The following is a 22,499-nucleotide window of genomic DNA, read 5'->3' as shown; positions in this document are numbered from 1 at the left end:
ATAGAAAAAAAGGACACGATCACGAATTCAATGTCTTGCCGAACACTTCGTGTTACCGTTTCTCTGGTATTTACGTTTTAATATATATTTTCTTGCGCTGCGTGTGCGAGGATCAGTATCCTTTTGGATTTCGGTGCGCGTGTTTTGATCGCGCAAGCATTCGGTACGGTTAAGTTTAAATTCGTTAATTAAGCGCAAATTGAAAAATTTATTTACTTAATGAACATTTAAAAAATTATTAAACGTCTTCAGCGCGTGTGCAATAATAAAAAATTTATTTTTAATGTTATTTGTTAAAACTTTACGTTAACCAAAGTTTAAGTGTTGTGTTTAATTAATATTCTATATTTTTAAGTTTTTCAAAACTCTCCCTAAACGATCTATTCAAAACAAATCTTATTGATTGATTACTAAACTTCAACAACAATTTTGGATTATTACCACGTCTCGACAAACTGGATTATTGTCTAGTAATATTTTCAGCTGAAAGGATTATAATACTTCATAGAAATGGATTACAAAAACGATTTAAATTCTGATGATGATTTCGACTGTTCGAATAGCTACGGTGGCGATAACTTCAATAGCAATAATAATTCTAACTCTAGCTTTAATGCCAATGGACAGTCTAGGACATCTAATCCAAATGGTCTGTCCAAAGCTGAACTGAGAAAGGTAAGCTGGCATACGAGTGCAAAGAAACTCTTAAATGAATTACAAAACTGCATTAATCACTCTTATTGTGTAGGGACTCACAATTAATAGTTGACCTATGACCAATTAAGAGTTGACCAATTTGATTTGATTAGAATTTGTAAACATAACAAGATATTAAGTCCGGAGTCTAAACTGAAAGTTTAGTATAAAGTATAAAATAGACATGATCTTAGGATTTATACGATCATATGAATAATTAAGTATTCGTTAATACTTAGAGAAAAAATTACTGAAAGTTTTGCTACAAATCACTGAAATGAGAAATTTAATGTGATATTAATTAAATTAAATTTTATTAATTTTCGATTCTAAAATAATTTTACATCAAAACTATATTAACTGAAACTGCTTTAAGTAGTAAAACTTAACTCTAAGTAACCGTGATTGTTATTCTCTTTTCATAAAGTATTTCAAACTATATATAAGCTACAAAAATATAGTCTGGAGTATTTCTGAATAATAACAAATTATTTTGTCTGCATGTTATATAGCTAACAATAGTTTAGTTTAAATACAAATTATTTTAACATGTGTTTTTTCTATATTAATTCTTAGAAAGTAATCATGATATTATCCCCTAATATTGCTAATTAGCTTAAACAAGATGCAATTATAATAAAAAAGAATAAAAATATAACAAATTAAAAATTTTCAAATTAATCGAAAATATATTCAAAAACAATATCTCTCAAAACTATATTTTTAAAGCATATAGGTATGATATGAACATTAGTCCTTATATCATTTCCTTTTAATATTTTGATTTTTATCTTAATTGAATTACTATTTCATAATAATTTTGAAAGTAGGTAGAGTTTATTGTTTATAAACTGCTCACATCTTTTAGTAATTCTACTACTGCCTACTTAAAGGTCTACTATTACCTATTTAGAGGGTAGTGGTTTGTTTGATAAACTAATCTTTGATAAAATATTATTTAATTCAAAATAAATCTCACCACCTCAGTTGGAACCATTATAAATATAAATTATTTTATTTATTTATTTTATTAACAAAGTTATAACATAATTAAAAGAAATTATATCTAACTTAAATTTGCAGAAGCTATAGCTACTTAAATATAAATTAAAAATGTATAAAATTAGCAAAAAGTATTTGAAATTTTTAAGATACATTTTTTAGGATAGAGGATCTTAGAACAAAAATTACTTTAACTGCACATCAAATTAATGGAAAGAGAAATTTACAATTTTAATCCACTCACTTTACTACTTTTCGATTCTGAAATAGTTTTGCATCAAAAACTAGTATTTTGTAGATGCCATCACTAAATTCACTTCAAAACTGCGAAAGGAATTTTTGATATTAAAGTATTATATACCAAACGGTAACTAAAACCAACAGTTAACACCTTCAAAATATCAGAAATCCCCATTATTCGGAAACATTTTCTTTACTAGACTAACAGTAAGCGGCTATTCCTCGAAAATGCTTGCGCTAAATGACTAGAAGAATGCGAAATTACGAGTCCTTGAAGAGGGTAAATTGATTTTGCGCGACATCTGTTCCAAAAATTTGTTAAGTGTCGTTAAGACAAAATATTTGTAGACTTTATTCAGGTAGCGTTTAGCGTTTAGTACGAGTAGTGAAAACCTTGAATGTTTATTATGCAGTTTTTATTATTATTATTATTAACTTATTATTTTGCGTACTCGAAACTATATAATTTGGGTGTTCATCTTATTTTATTACAGACTAATAAACCAATTATGGAAAAACGTCGGCGAGCACGCATAAATCATTGCCTAAATGAGCTCAAATCACTGATTTTGGAAGCGATGAAAAAGGACGTAAGTTAAATAAACTAAATAGCAATTTTTTTTTTAAATAGACAGATACAAAAGATATATTAAATTTTAATCCATGTATTATTATTTAAATTATTAGTTATATTTTTATTTAAGTATTATGTGCGCATATGGTATTTTTAGAAGAGATACTAAATAAGATTAAAACGGAAAAGTTAACAGAATGGACTTCTTTTCATAATTTGTTAGATTTTAATTAAATTTGATTTAAAATACATTTTAATGAATTGATGTTTTAATTAGAGTCCATTTTATTCAACATGATATTCGAAATTTAACAAAACGACGATGCAATATTTTAGTTTAAATAAATATTAAAATTCTTAGTAAAATAATTACCATGCAAATTATAAATTAAAAATAAACTTTGTTTAATAATTAATGTATAGATTGGATATAAATCATTTTTTTTGAAACCAAACCAAATTCATATGGTTGTACACGAATTCGGAACACTTGGACTGACTGTTTGAGTTTTATGCTAGTGATGCGCTACTGTTGTCAATTTCGCAGATCTTTATTATAAATATAGCAAATCATTTTTTGTAAAAATACTCACTTTAGTACACAAAGTGGATCCACTAGAGCTTATTCATTCATTAGCTCTGGCATCTACTAGGATAACGCTTGCAACCACATATTCAAAGTTCGTACCGTTAATTGGAATAAATGAATCTGTTGATTATCCTATTATTATAAATTCGTTTATATTTGTATATAAATACTTTAAAAAATTTACCAATGGATTCGTTAGTTCAGTAAGCAGAAATACTCTTACTTGAAGTAAATTTCAAGTGCACTCACTTGAAATTTAAATTTATAAAGGACTAGTTGTTCTTAAGCTTGTAATATATTTAAAAAAATTATTTCAAATCATAGGTCACTTGATCCTATTGTTTCTTCTTTTTTAAGAAATCTCTCCATGTAGGACAACACCTATAATTTCTTTATTGGCTATTGACATACATAAGTCTAAAGCATACATTAATGTATTTTATTTAGTTTTTCAATGAGTTTTCAAATTCTCAATGACAATTTCAAGTGTTATCCCTCCATGCTGGGATTCTCTTTAAACTATCAAAATCACTTTCTTTTTAAGAATTTCTTTTACTACTGCACAGTCTTAGTGATAAGAGCGGCAAAAAATCAAAAGTTCCCATATTTAACTAAATTATAATAATATTTAATTGAGTACGAAATTTTATTAATAATCACTGGAAAAAACGCAAAGCATAAGAAGAAAGAAGGTTTACTTCTTTAAGTGTTAACAAGCCGAAAATTAAATACTGATAAATCATAGCGGAATTGATAAAAGCAAATAAACTCAAAAAAAAAAAAACCAAAAAAAAAAGATTCATAATGTACCAACAAGCAAAAAATTCAGTCTGAGAAAATTGCATATATTCAGATACAAACAGACGGAGAGAGAGAGGAACGAAACGATCTTCCGACGAACCAAACGTCAATTGACAAGAAACACAAACCCATAAAAACCTGTTCAAATGCAACATCACACATAACTACTGTGTGATGTGCGAATTTAGTGGTCTTTACTCTAAAGAAAAAAAGAAATGCCGATCTTATGGTCGGATCCTGCTGTGCACGAAGCGATCGCACTACATTCACACAAACAGCCTTTCGTATTGTGTGAGAAAAAACGTCAAAACCAATGATCATGAGCAGCACACAATTTTTATGCATTCAATTTCATTATTATCAGTTTAATTACGTTTATGATCATGACCAAATAATCAGTTATTCCCAACCAGCAACAAATAGTTCGCACAAGTTCAGGTTGATCGTAATGCTGATGATCTTCAAATCAAGATCGTCATTATGTGGTATGTAGGTATATGTAGGTATATCAACCATTATATAAAAAAAGAAAGAAGAAAAAAATAAGAAACTAAAACAAAAGCAAAAGTAAACACAAAAAATGAAACCTGCGTGGGAAAGAGTGTTTTTGCCTGTAAAGTACACAGACACGATCGTGTAGACAAGTTCCCTTTAAAAAGCATAAAAATGCTTAGCATGCCTGTATATGCAGCCGAGTTCTACCGACTCAGTGAACCACAATGTAATGCTTGTTGCAGATCGAATAAAATTGCTGTTGTGCTGTTGTTCTGTTGTTATTACGAAAATCACAGCAGCTACTCACTTTTCACGATAAATGATTTTGTCTCTGTCTTCGGAATGCTGTTAAAGATCGTTTGTGCGCATCACTTTAATTAAATATCGACTGATCAATATGAGACCTGAACTTCTTGGCAACGATCCATTTGTAGGAAGTAGAAGTAGAATTTAAAGGTATAAACTCAGCTCACAAACTCAATAACTCAGTTTTTCTTCTGTTGATCCTTTGTAATTCGGAAATTAGACAACTTAACTCTTTGTCTGTCGATTTATTTCTGTGGTTTATTATTTTAGCTTACTTTTTCTGAATTTACAAAAAAAAAACGCCAAAAAAATTCTCAGACTTTGTCCATATGAATACACTCTTTTTGTTTATGTGTCTGGCAAATTCGTGCTGTGATCATAAATTTGCTAATACTCACATACATGAGATCACAGCGAACAAAGGCCGGTTGATTAAGACCCTGATGTGCTTATTTGTGGAGCAAAAATCTGAGAGTGCTGCAGTCTCGGTTTAACACACTTCTTTTTGGCCCTTGGCATGGTCATTTTATTGCAGATTTCATGCTACTGCCACCGATTTTGCTACTCTCATTCTCATCCCAAGCTTTTTTCGATTATGTAATTGTTGTTGGCTTTTTATAGTCTTTAACAAATTGCAATCAATTAGAATATCCATGCTTTACCACAAAACACATTCTTTCCACCATATCAAAAGAAGCTCTTTAGAATTTCAAGCCAAAATATGTTAAATGCGAATTATGTGAGTAAACAGATCCGAAAGAAAAAAATATGAGCTTAAATATTTTAAAGCAAAGCGGCCTCTTTTATTTTCGTAGTGCTTTCTGGATGAAGGAAGCATGGGAAAATGTTTTTATTCCCATCAATTTTTCTTACATTGATGACAGAATAACTTCAAAAAAGTTTTATTTAGACTGAATATATGTATGTGATGGCCAAAATAAATGATGAAAGATATCAATTAAATAAAATCTAAAATAATAAAGTCTTAAAATATTTGATCAAAATAAAATCGTAAACTCTCATATGAGATTTATAGTAAATCTATATACTAAGATTCTCACCATCATTTATTAAAGCGGAAGAGTAAATAATTTAAAATGTTCTCGTTATAAAACACGCATAATTTAAGACATTTTTATGTTTCAATAAAATACAATTTTAAAAATCAATAGCCAAAGTGCCAGCTAACTTTACTCAAACGTAAGAAAAAAAATTGAGATAAAAAAATATAATATAGGTGTTCTAAGAAAATGGAATTAAAATTAAGGATGAAAAGAATAAGAATAATTAAGAATTAAGAATAAGTAAAGTAAAATTTTTGTATAAATATTTTTAGAATTGAAATGGGAAGCAGATATAAATGTATTATATACCATATTTTAAATGAACTCGGCAAACTGTTTAATTTTTAATAAAAATTCATTTTTCTTTAAGGTAGTCCAAGAAATTTACCATATTGCTTTAGAAAGGTTCAGAATTCAATATATCATTATTTGTTTTAATATTAAATTTATAGATTATTTTTTAAGTTAATCTCTGCTTAGAAATCATAAATATAGCTTAAACTCTCATTACGTCCTTTTATTTTATAGCCTGCACGACATACAAAACTTGAAAAGGCTGATATACTCGAGATGACTGTTAAACATTTACAATCAGTACAACGACAACAGCTTAATATGGCTATACAAACAGATCCAACAGTTATACATAAATTCAAAACTGGTTTTGTAGAATGTGCCGAAGAAGTAAACCGATATATTAGCCAACTAGATGGCGTGGATGTGGGCGTTCGTCAGCGGCTTTCGAATCATCTTAATAGTTGCGCCACTGGTCTGGAACAAATAGGTTCGATGACGAATTTTAATAACGGCTATCGTGGTCAATTGGGTGCTACAAATGCATCCGGTCTCTTTGGTGCAGCTTTATCAAATCCTTTGACATCCAATGTTAATCAACAAGGTGGAATATTTCCACCTCTACCACAAGATTTGAATAATAACAGTAATCATGCGACGCCTATACAAATGGGTGGGGTGCAGTTAATACCATCTCGTCTACCATCTGGTGAATTTGCCTTGATAATGCCAAATACCAATACAAATGCAACAAATCTTCTAAATAATAATACTCTTTCAAATTTACCGTTTAGTAACTGGCCACACGCTTCAAACACAGCAACAACAACTACCACATCACAGTTGCCAGTGAATGCGCCGCAAATGAATGATATTGCTAAAAATTATAATCGGTTAAGTGCTTTCAGTAAACCACAATCGCAATCACAAACGCAGCCGCAACAAGTTCCACAACAACTGATACAGCAGTCAAATCAACCGAAACATTCGTCTCTACCCACCCATCCAAATATGAACAAAAACATCAACCTATTTACTTCAAATCATTCGACAGCATTCCATCAACCACAAAATAACTTACATCATAACTCTACTGCAACTACAAGTCCACCACTGAGTCCTATATCATCGATCTCTAGTCATGGTGATGACTCTATCATGCACACCAGCTCAGAATACATTAACTCTCGTCCAGCTACACCACCGCAAGATCACAACACTAGTCAAATCCAGCAACATAACTTTTCAGGGGTTTTCAATACACCTCCTTCAAGTACAGATACCTCTTTGTCGCATTCACGCTTGTCTATAAACTTGCAGCAACAGCAAGTCACCTCGACCAGCGGCAGTGGCAGTGAACTTAATATCTCTCTTAAACGTAGCATCTCAGAAGTGGCAGACTCTAGCGATAGTTCGGATGAACCTTCGACTAAGAAATTTGCCAATGACACCAAAAAAGAATTAGTGGTGAGCGATGAAGATCGGGACAGCATGTGGCGTCCATGGTAGCTTTCGAAAGTGGTGAAGGTGAATTTAGGAAGCCGCTATCGTTAAATACTTGTTTTGTTGTAACATTTATAAGATTTTTGTTGATATTCGTTACATTTTTACAAATTTAACGAAACTGCTTTGATGAAAGGATAACGCGTTACTTTTATTTGTTGAATTTTTATTATTCTTTTATATTAATAACTATTCTTTTATTTAATAATTTTAAGAGTTTTGTTTAAAAATTATCATTCTTTGATGAACATGTACAGAAATGAATCGTTTAAATCTTTAATTTACTTTTAAAACATTTATCTATTATCAGTTACGTTATGTTTTTCAGACCAATATTTGCTATTTTTAAATGTTTAAGTATTTCTATTTTTTAATATATTATAGTTATCTGTGATTTGTGTATAATTTTGTATATTTTTTATAATTTAAGTTTTTCTAATTTTTATGTTTAAATCTTTTCAAAATGTGGAAAGCAATCAGTTTTGCTTAAAATTAATTATTTAAGTTTTATTACATTAAGTTTTGATTTTCATGATAAATAATTTGAAATTTATATATGGAATATGCATAATTAAAAAAGAAAGATGGCTGCAATTGTATGATAGTAAAATGTATGCGAAATTACACTACATAAAGTTCTTATTGAATGTTTATTAATTTTTAATAAATAAAAATTTCTGATATATCACGTTTTAGTTTTTTGTGTATATAAAAAACCCGCTTTCATTCACTTCCTTCAATATTATAGTATATATCAGGGCTGTCCAAACCACGCCCCACTGCCACGCGACATTTTTCTTATCCACCACAGTTACATAAATTATCCCTTGAGATATTTTGGTAAAATTCAATTATTTTATTGGGATACCATATTCAAAAAAAGTTCAAGTGAATAAATTAATAAAACTAAATTTAACATTAACACCGTATCTCCAAAAAAAACCATGGACGTATGTACTTGTGGCTACAGCCCTCCAATCTGCACAGTATTTTGTATTGGCCCCCAAACGTATCTGATCTGGATAGATGTGTGTAGTAAGAATAACATTTTATTTAAAAAGAAATTAAAAAGAAATTTTTTCTGGCATAAGAGTCAGAAATTCATTACCCATTTTTTAATTTTGGAATTGAAACAAATGCAATAAAGAAACTTCAATCTATACTTGAGGAAACGTAATTACAACAAAAAAATTAAAAAAACTATCACTAGTTTTCTTCACGAAAAACCTATCTAGCTAAAAGTAGTTTGAAGTTTTTTCAACAATTTGGACATCTATATAATTTAGCTATCTCTGACTATATTATATAATGCTGTACTTTACTATACCTTAACTATAGTAGATTTTACATTTGTGCCCGCAAAAAGTACTGATTTAAATAAAATTTAGTAGGGTATAACAAATGGTAAGGCCCTGTCTCATTATCTTACTCTTGCTCAGATCACCATTAGAATGCTGTGCACAGTCCCAACTAGAACCAAACATTCGTTTTTACTTCTCTATGTTAACCATTGCATTGTTATTGTATTTCTTATTTATTATTTAATCATCTGGTAGAAAATGTGTTTAGGTTTCAACATTGTTGTTTTAGTGGTGTCATAATAAACTATATATAGTTTCATATATAAACTATATACTATATAGCTAAGAATTTGGTTACAGTAGAAGTGAGATGACAAATGAAAAGAAACTTTCAGATAATTATAATAATAGATACGAACTTGATTTTCTTTTATATCGTGATCATAAAGCTAGTTAACAGACCAATGTTATTAATCCAGTATTACCAACTTAAATTCTTAAACGATATTGTAGTATTAGCAACTCAATTAAATAATATTTTATATTTTTTATTTATCACAATTTATTTAATATTTCGTAAACTATACTTCAACTTTACTTTTATTTCCAAAAGCCTATACCAGTATTATGATATATTGTAGATCCCTATATCATATTTTGTCACAGTGAAACTTGAATTTTCCATGCTTTGTACTATTGTGCAAAAAATTTAGGTTTCTTCTTGATCATTTCGATCTTAAGTTAACTTCCTTCAAACTTTTTCATTATCTTCAGTTGCATAGCCGAACAATTTCTTGAGCATATTGTATAGTATCATTTGCCGCGTCACTTCTGCTTCATATTTCATATAGTCATTTAGGCGATTTTTCTTATAAAGTCCGTCCAATAGATCAAACAATTTTATTTCCAAACTACGCATGTGCATATCAAGTTCTGGAGTATGTGTCCCAGAGAACAAAGCTTGCATATAAACGGTAGAGATCTTATTCAGAGACTCCTCTAATTCTTTTAAAATATCGTCGTCAGGATGTGTGTACTTTGCCGGACCTGCCAGTTTCGGAGACACTCGGTTCAATTGTAAATCATCAGAGCTCATTGCAAAATGAATGTAGACCAAACAAGTGATTAAAACTGGAAACTTAGACATTTTTTAAGTTATTTTCTTAGAAATTTCTTAGAAATACTATTTATTAAATTATATGATTTTTTTAATTAAGTATTTATAATTTTGTCTTATAATCTTTTGTCTTAAAGTCTTTTGACTTTTAATAAAAACGCCTGTCGATACTTTAAACACTGCGTTACTTGCACTTGATTTTATTTTCAACCTAAATATGAACAGTCTGCGATACATTTCGAAACTTCATGGCTTTTATAGTAGACTCAGTTGCAATTTTACGCAACTCAATACAATGCGCGATAACAATAATGCAAAGGCTTATCAGGCGGGTATAGCTGAATATGTGGCAAGGTTATTTCCGTATATACTGACGAGTAAGTAATTATTTTGTATATATAAATCGTAACAAGAAGCAATAATTCACTTCCGAATTTTGTATGAGCCAACTAGACAGGGTGTTTAAATAGCACATTCGGAATAACTGAATAATCTGGACATACCGCAAGAATTATACAAATAATTATTTATATATTTTCGATATAGAATAGCCTAATATAATATGGAAATGCACGCAATTTGGCCCCTCTAAAATAACAAAATAACGATCTTGTTAATATGCTGCAATTATTAGCATGGATCTTATGGTGGGATAGTGACGAGTTACTTTCGGTTGTGTAACCACATCAATTCTCTTCGAGAAGTCTTACCACTGCTTGTACAAAGTTGGTTTAATATGTTATGGACTTAATTTCTAAAGACTTTCACTAAATTGTGAAATCTTCCCTTTTAGAGATTCTTAGCCTTTATTAAACGTTCGAAATACCTTTAAACTCTACGAGATTTGCACGATGACACGTTTGATCATCAGAGACCTTAATGAATCTCTAGTATAGCTGTGATAACCTAGTCAAAATTATAAAACGTTTTATTATTGACGTTGACTGTTTTTGTCGATTATAATGCTTCTTATCACGAAAAGAACCAGAATGGTTCGAACAGTAATTAAGAAACAACAACAAAAATTCGATTAATTTATTGAAGTTTGGCTGACCATACTACGCTGTTTCGAGTATTGACAAGTACTCATTATCAGTGATCTAAGGAAATATTAAAGTGGTCATAATTAAAAATTAGAAGATCCTTAAATAACAAAGAGGTACATATATTTTAAAAATGTCATTGATCACATTGAACAAGCTTTCGTGATTAAAAAATGTTTTTACTCGGGGAACTACAACTTTTAATAAAAACTACTGTGCAAGGAAGTGTATTCCATAAATAATAACAGTGCAGTTTTTTATCCACTATATAAATATTTTAATGTGTATTATTATTATCATTATTATTAAATAACATTTATTTATATCCAATTTATTTGTGAATACAGTTATATTTTTTAAATTTAAAAATAAATTGCGTTATTATTATTGTTAGAAGAAACAATGATGAATCATGACCTCTGAAATCTACTGACTTATTTTAACCTAAGCTAAACTAGGCTTATTAGTGACAATTGGTGCTAGAACGGGCCATTAGTTGAGGACAGTAGTATCGTTTAATACTTCTTAGCTTAAGACTGCAGACTTCTTTCGAGCAAATAAGAGAAGATAACCTTTTCGCTGAATTTTACAGAGTATGAGTATGTCCCCGAGTCTTTTAACCCATGTTTAAATTATAGTAGTTAACAGAAGAATGACAAACTATGAAGCTAGTTATTAATCAAAGAACATATATGTATCTTTAAATTGAGAAAATTAGCAGCATTTTTATAATCAACCGGAATAAACTGCTTGGATGATCTTAGGACTTTAATTATTATGGGAAATATGTGTACGGAATTTACATCATAACCCCGTTGTTACATTACGACACTTCAGAAATTTATATGTTTAAGAATGTCTTTCAGTTGTAATATTAATGTATCAACTAACCCATTTTTTTTGAGTTTATACCTTTTCTACATACTGATATTATATTCGATTTTAGATTATTACTTCGTATTAATTTTAATATTCATTTTACTTCCGTTCTTCATGTGCAGGTAGCCTGTTAATTTAAAAATCAATTCCGTAGATCCGTTTACTCCTTCACTCCTTTCCCTTTCCCATTCCCATAAGGTGTCGTTATAATTAGTTCCTTTCCTAAGTAAAACATCACATCTGTGACTGCGTGTGTCAGACGTTCGCGCTACGCGATGCTTCCTTATTTAGTCATATCCCTTATCCTTCACTCTCGCTACCAGTTACTCGAAATCGTCCTGCCATACAAAATTCTTCTTCCCACGCAAAATGAAAATATTAATATTTATTTACATACACAATAAAATACCACAATATCCATTTCCTTTTCGAATTCGCTTATCCTTTTGTGTGTGAGTATATCCTTCAGACAGCGTTTTTTTTAACCATACGTTATCGTGAATATTTAAAAATAGAGTTCCACTTGTTCGCTTCAAATTCAATAAAAAATTCCCACACATTCTTCGAAATCCCTATCCCATGTTGTTGTTTTATTTGGTATTCTTTTATATCCATTGTTGTTGTTTGTGTTGCACTTGTTCTGCGTGATCCTTGTGTGGATCTTTCCTTTCATTATTTTTGCTTTAAGTTCACTAGGATACTTTTTACTTAACGTTTTCGTTGTTGTAGTTGTAGTTGTTGTTGTTTTTGTTGTTGTTGTTGTTGTGTTCTACACTATTGCCGTCATTATTGATTTTGATACGGTTTATCGCTTATTTGGCGTTTCCAATTCCTTTTCATTATTCTATCTAAAGGATTTCATTTGTGTTGCTTCTGATAGTTCTCAGGATATGCGCGTAGCTGTGATTTTTTATGTGAATGGACTTAATTGTCTTAATGAAACAAGTGCATGGCTTGTTTTTTGTCTGTGGGAGAATTTTTGTTAACGGTATATTTTAAAGATGTCCTTTTTGAGGCTGTGTTCTTGAGAAATATTATTAGATACATTAGTTATTATTATATTGACAAAAATAAGTTCTTGTTTTGTGGTTTATCGAAAATTTATTGTAACTTACAGTTATAAAAAATTTTGAGAATTTCTTAGAAATGAAAACTAACTAAGTCATTCTTGAAATATAATGGATTTTAATGGATATTAAAAATGTTCAGGTATTAGATTACTACTTTATTTTTGGTATTATTGGTAGAAACGAAGGTAACAAGAAAGATATCTGAAAGAATATATACACGTCAAGTTTTGATGGACACTCTGCGAGGGTCACAGTGACAAGCCTATAATAGAATTGGTTAGAATTGACCATATGATAAGAATGAAGGATAAAGCTGTAAGCTAAAGTATATTTTAATAAAAGACAACCGAGAAAATAGTGGGTTCATTTCAAATTTTTAAGTAGTTGGATAGTGTTTCTAGGCAGATCTAAAAAAACATTTTATAATTTATTGAATTGTAGTTATTACAGGATCAAGACAAATGCATTATAACCATCCAAAAAATAATTTGATAGTATGGTGTGATGATATTAGTAACGCTTATTTCAAAAAGTTCGATGATCTAATTATGTTCGATAATCAAATTATGTTTTTCTACAGATCGTGAAATATACTATATATTGCATAAAATTAAAATGCTTAACTTAAATGCTTAAAATTCATTAAAATATTGTAAATTTGAAAAAATTTCCAAATTTCTAACTTCAACATAATTTTTCATAAAATTTACAAAATATATGTGTAGTTCTTGTAAATTCCGTATTGTATTTTTTGTAGCCTTAGAAACCTTGAAAAAAATTTACAGTTCAGCAAGCTTTTATTCCGAACAGTCAAGTTACGATGTGAGTTACAAGTGGTCGTTAGTTGTTGGTAAAGAGTGGCTCCAAGACATAACCCCGGCTGCTCTTGGCATTCCTAATCTTTAAAACCAAAATTTATGTTTCATCTGAACATTTAATACTCATCAACCACTGCAATTCAAAAAAAAAAAAATAAATTCGAGTTTATTATTATAATAAATTGCAAATTTGCTTTGCGATCCCAAATAAATAAATTCCCACAACAAAATTTCTTCCAAAAAGTCTCACGCTGTTAAAAAAAATTCTCCCACACAAGTGGAAATATATACCAGCAAGGAAGCAAACAAAATCCTTTTCTATACAACAATCAAATATATTCAAATCGACGTACCTGTTCAGTGTTGAAAAGATACGAATGCATTATTTGAGATATGTGATTTAAAATAAATAGACCTTATGCAATCACTCAATCTTACTCATACTTACTCATACTCATGTTAAACTCTTGAATGGATATTGATTTATTAGGCCGAAGTGAAGATGTGGATCAGTATTTTACGAACCAAATTATTGAAATTTGTTTTAAATTATAAAAGTTAAAATTATATACCTAACAAATTTAATTATTATTTTTTGAGTTTTACTTTCAAATACTACGAGTAATATGAGTTAGAACTTGATTTTTTTTTTCAATGATAACTGTTATAGTCCCTGATTTTAATACCACGAACAAATATGAATGGCTTAACTATTCATATCCCATAAATATGAGAAATTGATGAAATGAATCCTTGATTCACCTTTAACAGGTTGTTAAAGACAATATTAGAAATGCGAGTGCAATTCAAACTCACTGGAATTTAGTTCCAGAAATGCGAGGCCTGCAAAAACGATATGGACTTACTGAAGTAACTTAAAGACCAAAAACGAACTTATTAAACCATGAATTGAAATCTTCAATTTCAGTACATGTTCTTTTTGCTCCTTACATTCACATTAATTAATACCAAAACTCAATCCTTGTATTTCTACTACTTTTCGCATCTTTTTCGAGTATGTATACACATTCAGAACCACAAAAGTAAAATTTTGTGCTTCTGAATATATTAATATAAAAATATCGTTATATATTAAGAACATTCTAAAATGAATATGACAGATTGCGATACTTAAATTTAAAAAGAGGGAAATCCTAAAAATAATATACGCATGACACAGATAACCCTTCATTTTCCTTTCTTAAAGAAATTCTAAATATACTTCTCAAATTGGTATTAAATTGGTTCTTAAATTGGTATAAAAATTAGAAAGATGAGAATGTGTATTTTTCATATTTTTTAAATAAAAGAAATCAAAACGGAAACATCTGTAGTAGTTTTTGATTTCCAATTTATTACCTACAAATGAAGAATCCTTGAAGATTCTAATTGAGTTTAAATGATTATCATGTTATTTTTTTTGAGAAATCAAACAATTTTTCAAACGACAACAGTTACACACTTACGAAAAGGGCTGTCTGCGGAAGTGGCATATTATTTCCGTTTATACTTTTCCTTTTTTCTGGATGATACGCTGAACATCAGTTTTCACGCAATATGGTTGCATTTGGTGTGGCGTCATATGTGCGTATCCTGCTAAGCGTGAACCCAAGGCACAGAGATTTTCCTTTCAATTGGTCAGCAATTTTAACTGTAAAGGAGTGAAAGTTTTTTCAACCAAATGGTTTTTTCATTTTTTAGTTAAATAGAAAACATTTGGGCGTGGTGTGAAAACTGATTTTTTCTTAATCTTCCTTAATTTTAATTTATTTTTAAATGTCTGTTATTGATTTATGAGAAAAGTTTGATTTTATTTTTTTTATTACAGGAACGTATATTTACTTTTATTATGCATTATGTAGTATTATTATTATCTTCATATTTTGAAAATATTGGAAAACATTATAATCCACCTCGAAAAATCATACCTAAAAGTAAGTTGTGAATATTAGAAATCTTACTTGCCCTCTAGAATTTTTCGTGTTTTTCTAACAACTCCCAGACTCAATGAAAATGGGTCAAAAAAAGAAGAAGAAAGGAATATTAGACTAGATTATGCTGGCAGACCAAAAAGGCCACGCAGAGACCATTAAGGTCCATTGCGATACCAGATCAGTGGTTTATTTTAGTGATTGTGTGCATCACTTAGGATGTTTTATTAGCGAATTTTATTAGGATTTCAACAGAAACCTCAGGTATGTGCTCAAATTCTCGAGAGAGCCGGGCAATTATACAGCAAATGCTATAGAGTTTCCTTTGCATTCGGTTCGTTGCATTTCCTACAAGCATCGCTGTTAATTAGGTTTAGTTTGTGGGTATGTGATGCGACCAGACAGTGACCTATCAATAAAGGAATATTAAGTACTATTTTAAATTGGGTTAAAGGAGCACAAAAACTCACTGAATGCTAAAAAAAGTATATGGGAACGTGTGCGTAATTTCATCCTGAGATCTGGCTTGTTAACGAGGTATCACCTTTTGAGTTCCACACCATTGACTGTTGCTTTATTGTAGAACCAACCTTCCATTTTCATATTTTTAAATTTCGCTCAATGATATGAGCGAAAAGAACATGATTTCCATAATTCGCAAAACAATTAGTCTTCAGTCAAATAAATAAAAATCGAATATATAAAATATATATTAAAAAGATTTATTCATTTACAATAGAATTTATATTAACTAAAATTTATGACATTTCTTTTATTACATTTTCATTGTTTTATGATATTAAGTTTATTACAAATTTTTCAAATATTTCTTTTTTCATTAATTAAAGAAAATTATATATATAATTATACACAACATAAATTATTTTTAGTTTTAACATAAAGGAATAAATAAAATAATTATAAATTTAATCTTATATATTTAATAAAATGCTGTTATTATTTCATAATTACAGGAGAAATAGATTGGAAAACAATATAAAATGTAACAGTTCTATTATAATTTGTACAAATAAATCAATTACTGAATATGAAAAATAATAATTAAATTTAATAGTTATTAAACTGTGATTATAGATTCAAAACAATTTATTAAATATTGTTAATAGTTGGTATGTCTTATCAAAAATTTGAAACAACATTTTTGTAAATTTAAAAAAACTAATTTTCTACTAATTATAATTGTAATTATTTTATGCATAAACAATTCATTAAACTTTTTACTAACAATGTTGTGCGTTTAATTTAGTACATAGAGAAAATGAAGTAGCTGGAAAGACAGACTCCCTTTATTCAGTGAATCCTATTTTTAAATTTTATTATTTCAAAATAATTCAAGATAAATTCACCAGACAATCTACCTAAGTCTACCTAAGATGATGTTGGAAAACTTCCAAAACTAACAAAGTAGTCGGAGAAAATAGGTGGCTAACTTATGTTCCATATCCAATATTGTCACAGCATTTGTCTATCATTCATTTGGTGTAATTTTCTTGCATAAATGTCCTGTAAGCACTTTTCATATTAGATATAAAAACAAAAAAAACCATAAGAGATGACTATTTTGAAGAGAGTTCCATTGAACAAATATTATATTTAAAATTTGATATTTATATTTAACTACTTTTAACTAAGGTGCAAAAATTTTAAATCTACATTAAATCTATAATATTTACAAAATATTTGTTACATATAATGCACATAAAACTAACAAGATTTATTATTAATTTAATAGTAACAAACTTTATATACTCGTATATGTATAAGTTACAATTTACAAATGCAAGACTCATAAGATTTATAATATTTTTAAGTTGTATTAATAATTTATTTTCATAAAAGAGCTACCAAACACTGCAAACAATTTGAGTATTAAAAATATTGCTTACAGATAACGGAATTGCATCTATAAGGAGTGAAGTCAACACTCCTGTACTACTATTACTTTCAGTCCATTTGAAACAGCGTCTGGTAGATGCCCAAATTTTCGACACAGATATATATTTGTTTATTGATTACTTATAAACAAAATTTACATACAATATACTAAAATAGTATAAAAAAACAGAATAAATTCGTTACGTTAGCTGCAAGGGATTACGATCTTAAATATTTAAATTAAAATCTGCCGAACTAAAACATTACATTGTCGCATCACTGCCAGAACAGATCATATTTATAGTTGCATTTATCTTTTTATCCTAAATATAATAATATGTAGATACCCTTAAACTATGTCCTTAAATTATTCGCATTAAAAACAAAATTTTATATTGCTACACTATCAGTCCTTTACAGTAATTTTTATGTTAAAAGATTGAAACTTACTCATCTAGTTTTGTTTCTTTTATATATTAATACCTTCCGATCAAAAAAGAACGAGAGGCCTATTTTTGAATTCCCGCGCTTATCCAATCGGTAAATTTTTTTTATTTTCACGCTGGCAACACTAGTATACGCATTCTGTCAAAGTTGAACGCATATCGTTCAACAACGTGCGTGCATCAAATTTTGTGTTGCAAAAGAATTCAAGTGTGATTTGTGTGTGTCGAAACCACGAGTATACGAATGGTTTAAAAGGTTCAAAGAGGGTCGTACAAGCTTGGACCATGATGATATCCCTGGCCGTTCAACAACTTCTGTTACTGAAGAAAACATTGAATCGGCGAAGCAGATCGTGTTAGAAAATTGTTGTGAACCGATTAGAGAAATTGCAGTGTTGTTGGGCATCTCATATGGATCGGCCGAAAAGTTTTTTTTTGATCACAAGGTATATGTATATATAAACAATAAATATGGGGTATTCTGTATCTTTGTGTGCCTTTGTGTTTATGTATAGTTGTGTGCGTTTTTATGTAGTATGTTTAACAAATCTCATTTGTTGTTAATCATCAAAGAATATCTGGGGTAATGGTGTCATCGTGAGAGTGCTGCAGCAGACCTTTGCGTTCATCAGGCGCTGTGCTTAAGGGCTCTGACACCGTTTGCTCAACTATTGCATCAGCATACATAGATTCATAAACAGGATTCGCAAAATTCCCCTACAATGTTGCATTTGAATAGTTTCAATATAATAATTAGATTATAATATTTCAATATTTACCTTATCCTCATCATGTGTGAAAGAAGGCGCCTCGTCAACATCACCGCGATACATTGGGTTGGTAAGCATAATTTCCACATTATCGGTAAGTCGGGCATGGGAAAATGGTTGCGATATGCGATGTTTTCTATATAGTATTAAAGATATTTTTAAGAATCCAAATTTGCTGAAAACTTTAGTTTTAAAACACTTACTTCAAGAAGTATAAAGCACCACCAAAAATTCCCAACACTAATATAGCTACAGCCATAATAATAGCTAGTATGGATACTACGTTTGATGTACGTGTCTGCTCACTACTAATAGCGTCAGCACTGTCCGACACACATGGCATAATTCTCCCATTCAAACAACTACGATAAAAGTTACAAAATTGATCAAATTTATATACAAAAAATAGATCTATTGTAGTTTTTAATGGAACTGTGCTCAATTAATCGTCTTCGAAAAAACCAGTTATTGTAATTAAAAATCACAAATGCCCTGTATACTTTTGCATATGAACGCTTTCGAATTTAAATAAATAAAATATTTTTAATATGAAATAAATAAAATGAATTAAAGAAATAAACAAGTGAATCATTGAGAATGTTCCATTAGACAACATAAAATAAATAGCAATAATAAATTTGTACTGGCAAAACTGAAACTTATTTTTCATTTTCCAAATTGTAGTAATCAACACCTAATGTTCTCACCTGCACTCGTTAATTGAGCTTCCTATGCGACAAACGCCGCATTCACCAACGCAACTTGGTGGTATATTGCAAGTACTGCCCTCCCATTCGCCAATACACGTACAGTGTGGTACGGTATAAGCATCTAATAGACACACGCCGCCATTATCACAGTAATCTATACAGGGATTATCTTCTGTAACTAGCCGCTAAAAGGAAATTTAGTATTTAAATAAAATAAATTTATTAGACATAAAAGCAAAATTACTAACCTCACAAAACTCGCCATTCCACTGGTCTGTGCAGTTGCACATCGCTACGCCTTTAATTACATGACAGGTACCACTATTTTGACATATAATACCGGTACATGGATTGCGAGATGGTATTTCTGATTCATCGCAAACTGTCAAATAAGTGTTTAATTACAATCATATATAATTTTCCTAATATATTTTTTATATTTACATTTGGGTGGACTAGAAGTCTTGCATAGATCAGTTTCGCAACGTTCGCCCACAAATCGTTCCGAACAAGTACATACTAAACGTTGTCCACGATCGACACAAGTACCATTGTTGTGACAATAATTTCGGCAAGAGTCTGATTCACATCGTTCGCCGTAAAAGCCTGATGGGCATAGACATTGCGGACCGCCTTTAGTACCAATACTGCAGGTGCCTTGATTCTTACAAAAATCATTGCAGACATTAACTTCGCAGCGTTTACCGGTAAATCTAAAAGTAGTAAAAACTGTATTAATAACCACGCTAACAATAACTTAATTAATAAGCAGTACTAACCCATCTGGGCACTCGCACTGCGTTGTTCCAGTTAATGTTTCACGACATATACCACCGTTTGCACATGTAAGATTAACGCAATGTTCGCACTGTTCGCCAAAATACATTTCGGGGCAAGTACACTTCATGCCATCCTCAGTTATCAAACAGGAGCCACCATTATGGCAACGACTTTGACATTCGGGCACGGATGTTTCACAACGTGCGCCTGACCAACCATGAGTGCAGCTGCATTTTAATGCTGGCTGTTCTAATGAACCCGGCATTTGTGGAGCCACTGTGCAAAGCCCATAATTTAAACAATAGCCTGAGCACCTATAATGCTCACAAAATTCGCCTTCGAACTGTGGCTGACATATGCATTTAGGCACATGGTTTATTAATTTGCAAGTTCCCAAATTACATTTAAGTGGACAATAGTCAGGTATTTCTGCGTGCGCTTTGCATTCACCACCAAACATAACAAGATCATCTGGACACTTACAAGAATACCCTACTGCAGATTCAGATGACAAAATGCAAAGCGCGCGTTTCGATTTACAAGGTTCTTTGTTGCAAGGATTAGTAACTAAATTATATAAAATAATAAAAACAATGAAATTTTATATAAATTTTCCAATATTGCAACTGACCATTTCGATTTTGTTTAAGCGGATGTAATATTCCAATATCCGATGAACGGTAGCCCTTAAGCAGATATGTGCCATTTTCGTTTCCAAACTTATTCATTTTAATAATACTTTGGTCGTACAGTTTAATATACAGATAATCCTCAAACACATCGATTTTTTGTGGTTTTTCTATAATTTAATATAAAGAATAAATAAAAAATAAAAATATTTAATATAAAATTATTTGTATCCTTACCTTTATTTGCAAACCTTCGTACTACATTTCGATCTTTACCATTCAAACGACATGTTTCGATGGTACCTTTTCGATAATCAGCCCAATAAAGTCTACCAGTTGGATAATCAATAGATAAACTTATTGGCCAGCCAACGTCGCTTTCTACTAAACTCTTTTTATTGCTGCCGTCTAAAGAAGCCACTAAAATTCCATTTTCTAAAGTAGACCAAATCATAATACGTGACTCTGGTTCGAGTACTATATCTGTGGGATTCATTCCTGTCGACACCAACCACACATATTTCTTTCCATCAATGTCAGTGGCTAGAATTTGGTTGTGACGCGAATCTATTATATAAACCATTTGTGTAATCCAATCAACTGCTAGAGATTTTGGATCACTGAGAACGGGTATCTACAAATTTGAGATCAGTATATAAAACTAATTTTGCTAATAAATATATTTACATTAAACGCTGTTAGCTCCTTGAGGTCTCTACGTACACGTGTATTTGTATCTGATTGTGGTGTAGCTATTTTCATAGTATGTACTTTGCCGTGATGCGAATCAATCCAGAAGAGCAATGTATCCTTAGGACGTATCAGTATATCAAAAACATCAATTTTTAAGCTATCTGTTTGAAAGAAGCCTACAACTGAAGTCCCTTCCTGTTTTGCTGGTAAAATGAATCTGAATTCCTGTTCAGATGCAAGCAACAGAACTTGATCCGGACCTTTTAATAAATAAATTATATTATTTCATATATTTATTGCTTGATTTTCATATTTTACCTGAGGACAAGCAAGTGTCATTCTTTAGTGGACCTTTGTGATAACCATCAGTACATTTACAGTTATAATGGCCTGCTTTCTTTTCAATGCATATTTGAGAACAAGTACCGAAACCACAGACTGGTGGTTGACAATTCATTTCATCAGAACCATCAATACAATTATATTGGCCGTCACAACGGAATATTTTTGAAATGCAATCCTCATTCTCGCATTGAAATTGGTCATGTCGGCACTTTGGCAAAGCTGCACAAACTTCATCGGATTCATCTTCATTATTACCACAATCGTTAACTCCATCACATAAGGCAGATTTACGTATACACTTCAGATTTGTGCATCTGTAAGGAAGGTAATTAAAAGGAAAAGGAAATAGTTTATAAAATGTTTGTTGTTGATATAGCTGGCGACATACTTAAAAGCATTTGCATGACAATGTACATGTGCGCATGTTTCCAAATTTTCGTCACTACCGTCAGTGCAATCATCCCAACCATCGCATTTCCAACGAAGCATAATACATTTTCCATTAGC

At 30.4% G+C, this 22,499-nt stretch overlaps 3 protein-coding genes across 3 annotated transcripts; 1 reads left to right on the top strand and 2 right to left on the bottom strand.

The window, feature by feature from the left end:
- The first annotated feature begins 385 nt into the window (after nucleotides 1–385).
- LOC119683165 (protein deadpan-like) lies at nucleotides 386–7,700 on the top strand. The gene is made up of 3 exons (XM_038096778.1): nucleotides 386–675; nucleotides 2,433–2,528; nucleotides 6,296–7,700. The coding sequence occupies exons 1-3, from the start codon at nucleotides 511–513 to the stop codon at nucleotides 7,568–7,570; spliced, it is 1,536 nt and encodes a 511-aa protein (XP_037952706.1). The 5' UTR covers nucleotides 386–510; the 3' UTR covers nucleotides 7,571–7,700.
- A 1,758-nt stretch (nucleotides 7,701–9,458) lies between these two features.
- LOC119685214 lies at nucleotides 9,459–10,033 on the bottom strand. The gene has a single exon (XM_038099447.1). It carries the CDS (start codon nucleotides 10,010–10,012, stop codon nucleotides 9,617–9,619), a length of 396 nt encoding a protein of 131 aa, XP_037955375.1. The 5' UTR covers nucleotides 10,013–10,033; the 3' UTR covers nucleotides 9,459–9,616.
- An 8,087-nt stretch (nucleotides 10,034–18,120) lies between these two features.
- Nucleotides 18,121–22,499, bottom strand: LOC119680365 (prolow-density lipoprotein receptor-related protein 1-like). Its single transcript, XM_038093143.1, has 12 exons — nucleotides 22,381–22,499; nucleotides 21,966–22,306; nucleotides 21,642–21,907; nucleotides 21,192–21,588; nucleotides 20,957–21,124; nucleotides 20,325–20,892; nucleotides 19,990–20,258; nucleotides 19,794–19,927; nucleotides 19,543–19,730; nucleotides 19,039–19,197; nucleotides 18,845–18,971; nucleotides 18,121–18,782 (listed from the first exon to the last, which is right to left on the bottom strand). The coding sequence occupies exons 1-12, from the start codon at nucleotides 22,479–22,481 to the stop codon at nucleotides 18,633–18,635; spliced, it is 2,868 nt and encodes a 955-aa protein (XP_037949071.1). The 5' UTR covers nucleotides 22,482–22,499; the 3' UTR covers nucleotides 18,121–18,632.

Source organism: Teleopsis dalmanni, chromosome 2 (genome assembly GCF_002237135.1).
Source record: "Teleopsis dalmanni isolate 2A chromosome 2, ASM223713v2, whole genome shotgun sequence".
NCBI classification, from domain to species: domain Eukaryota; kingdom Metazoa; phylum Arthropoda; class Insecta; order Diptera; family Diopsidae; genus Teleopsis; species Teleopsis dalmanni.
Note: the sequence above shows the minus strand (reverse complement) of the source record. Positions and strands in the feature narration are given on the sequence as shown.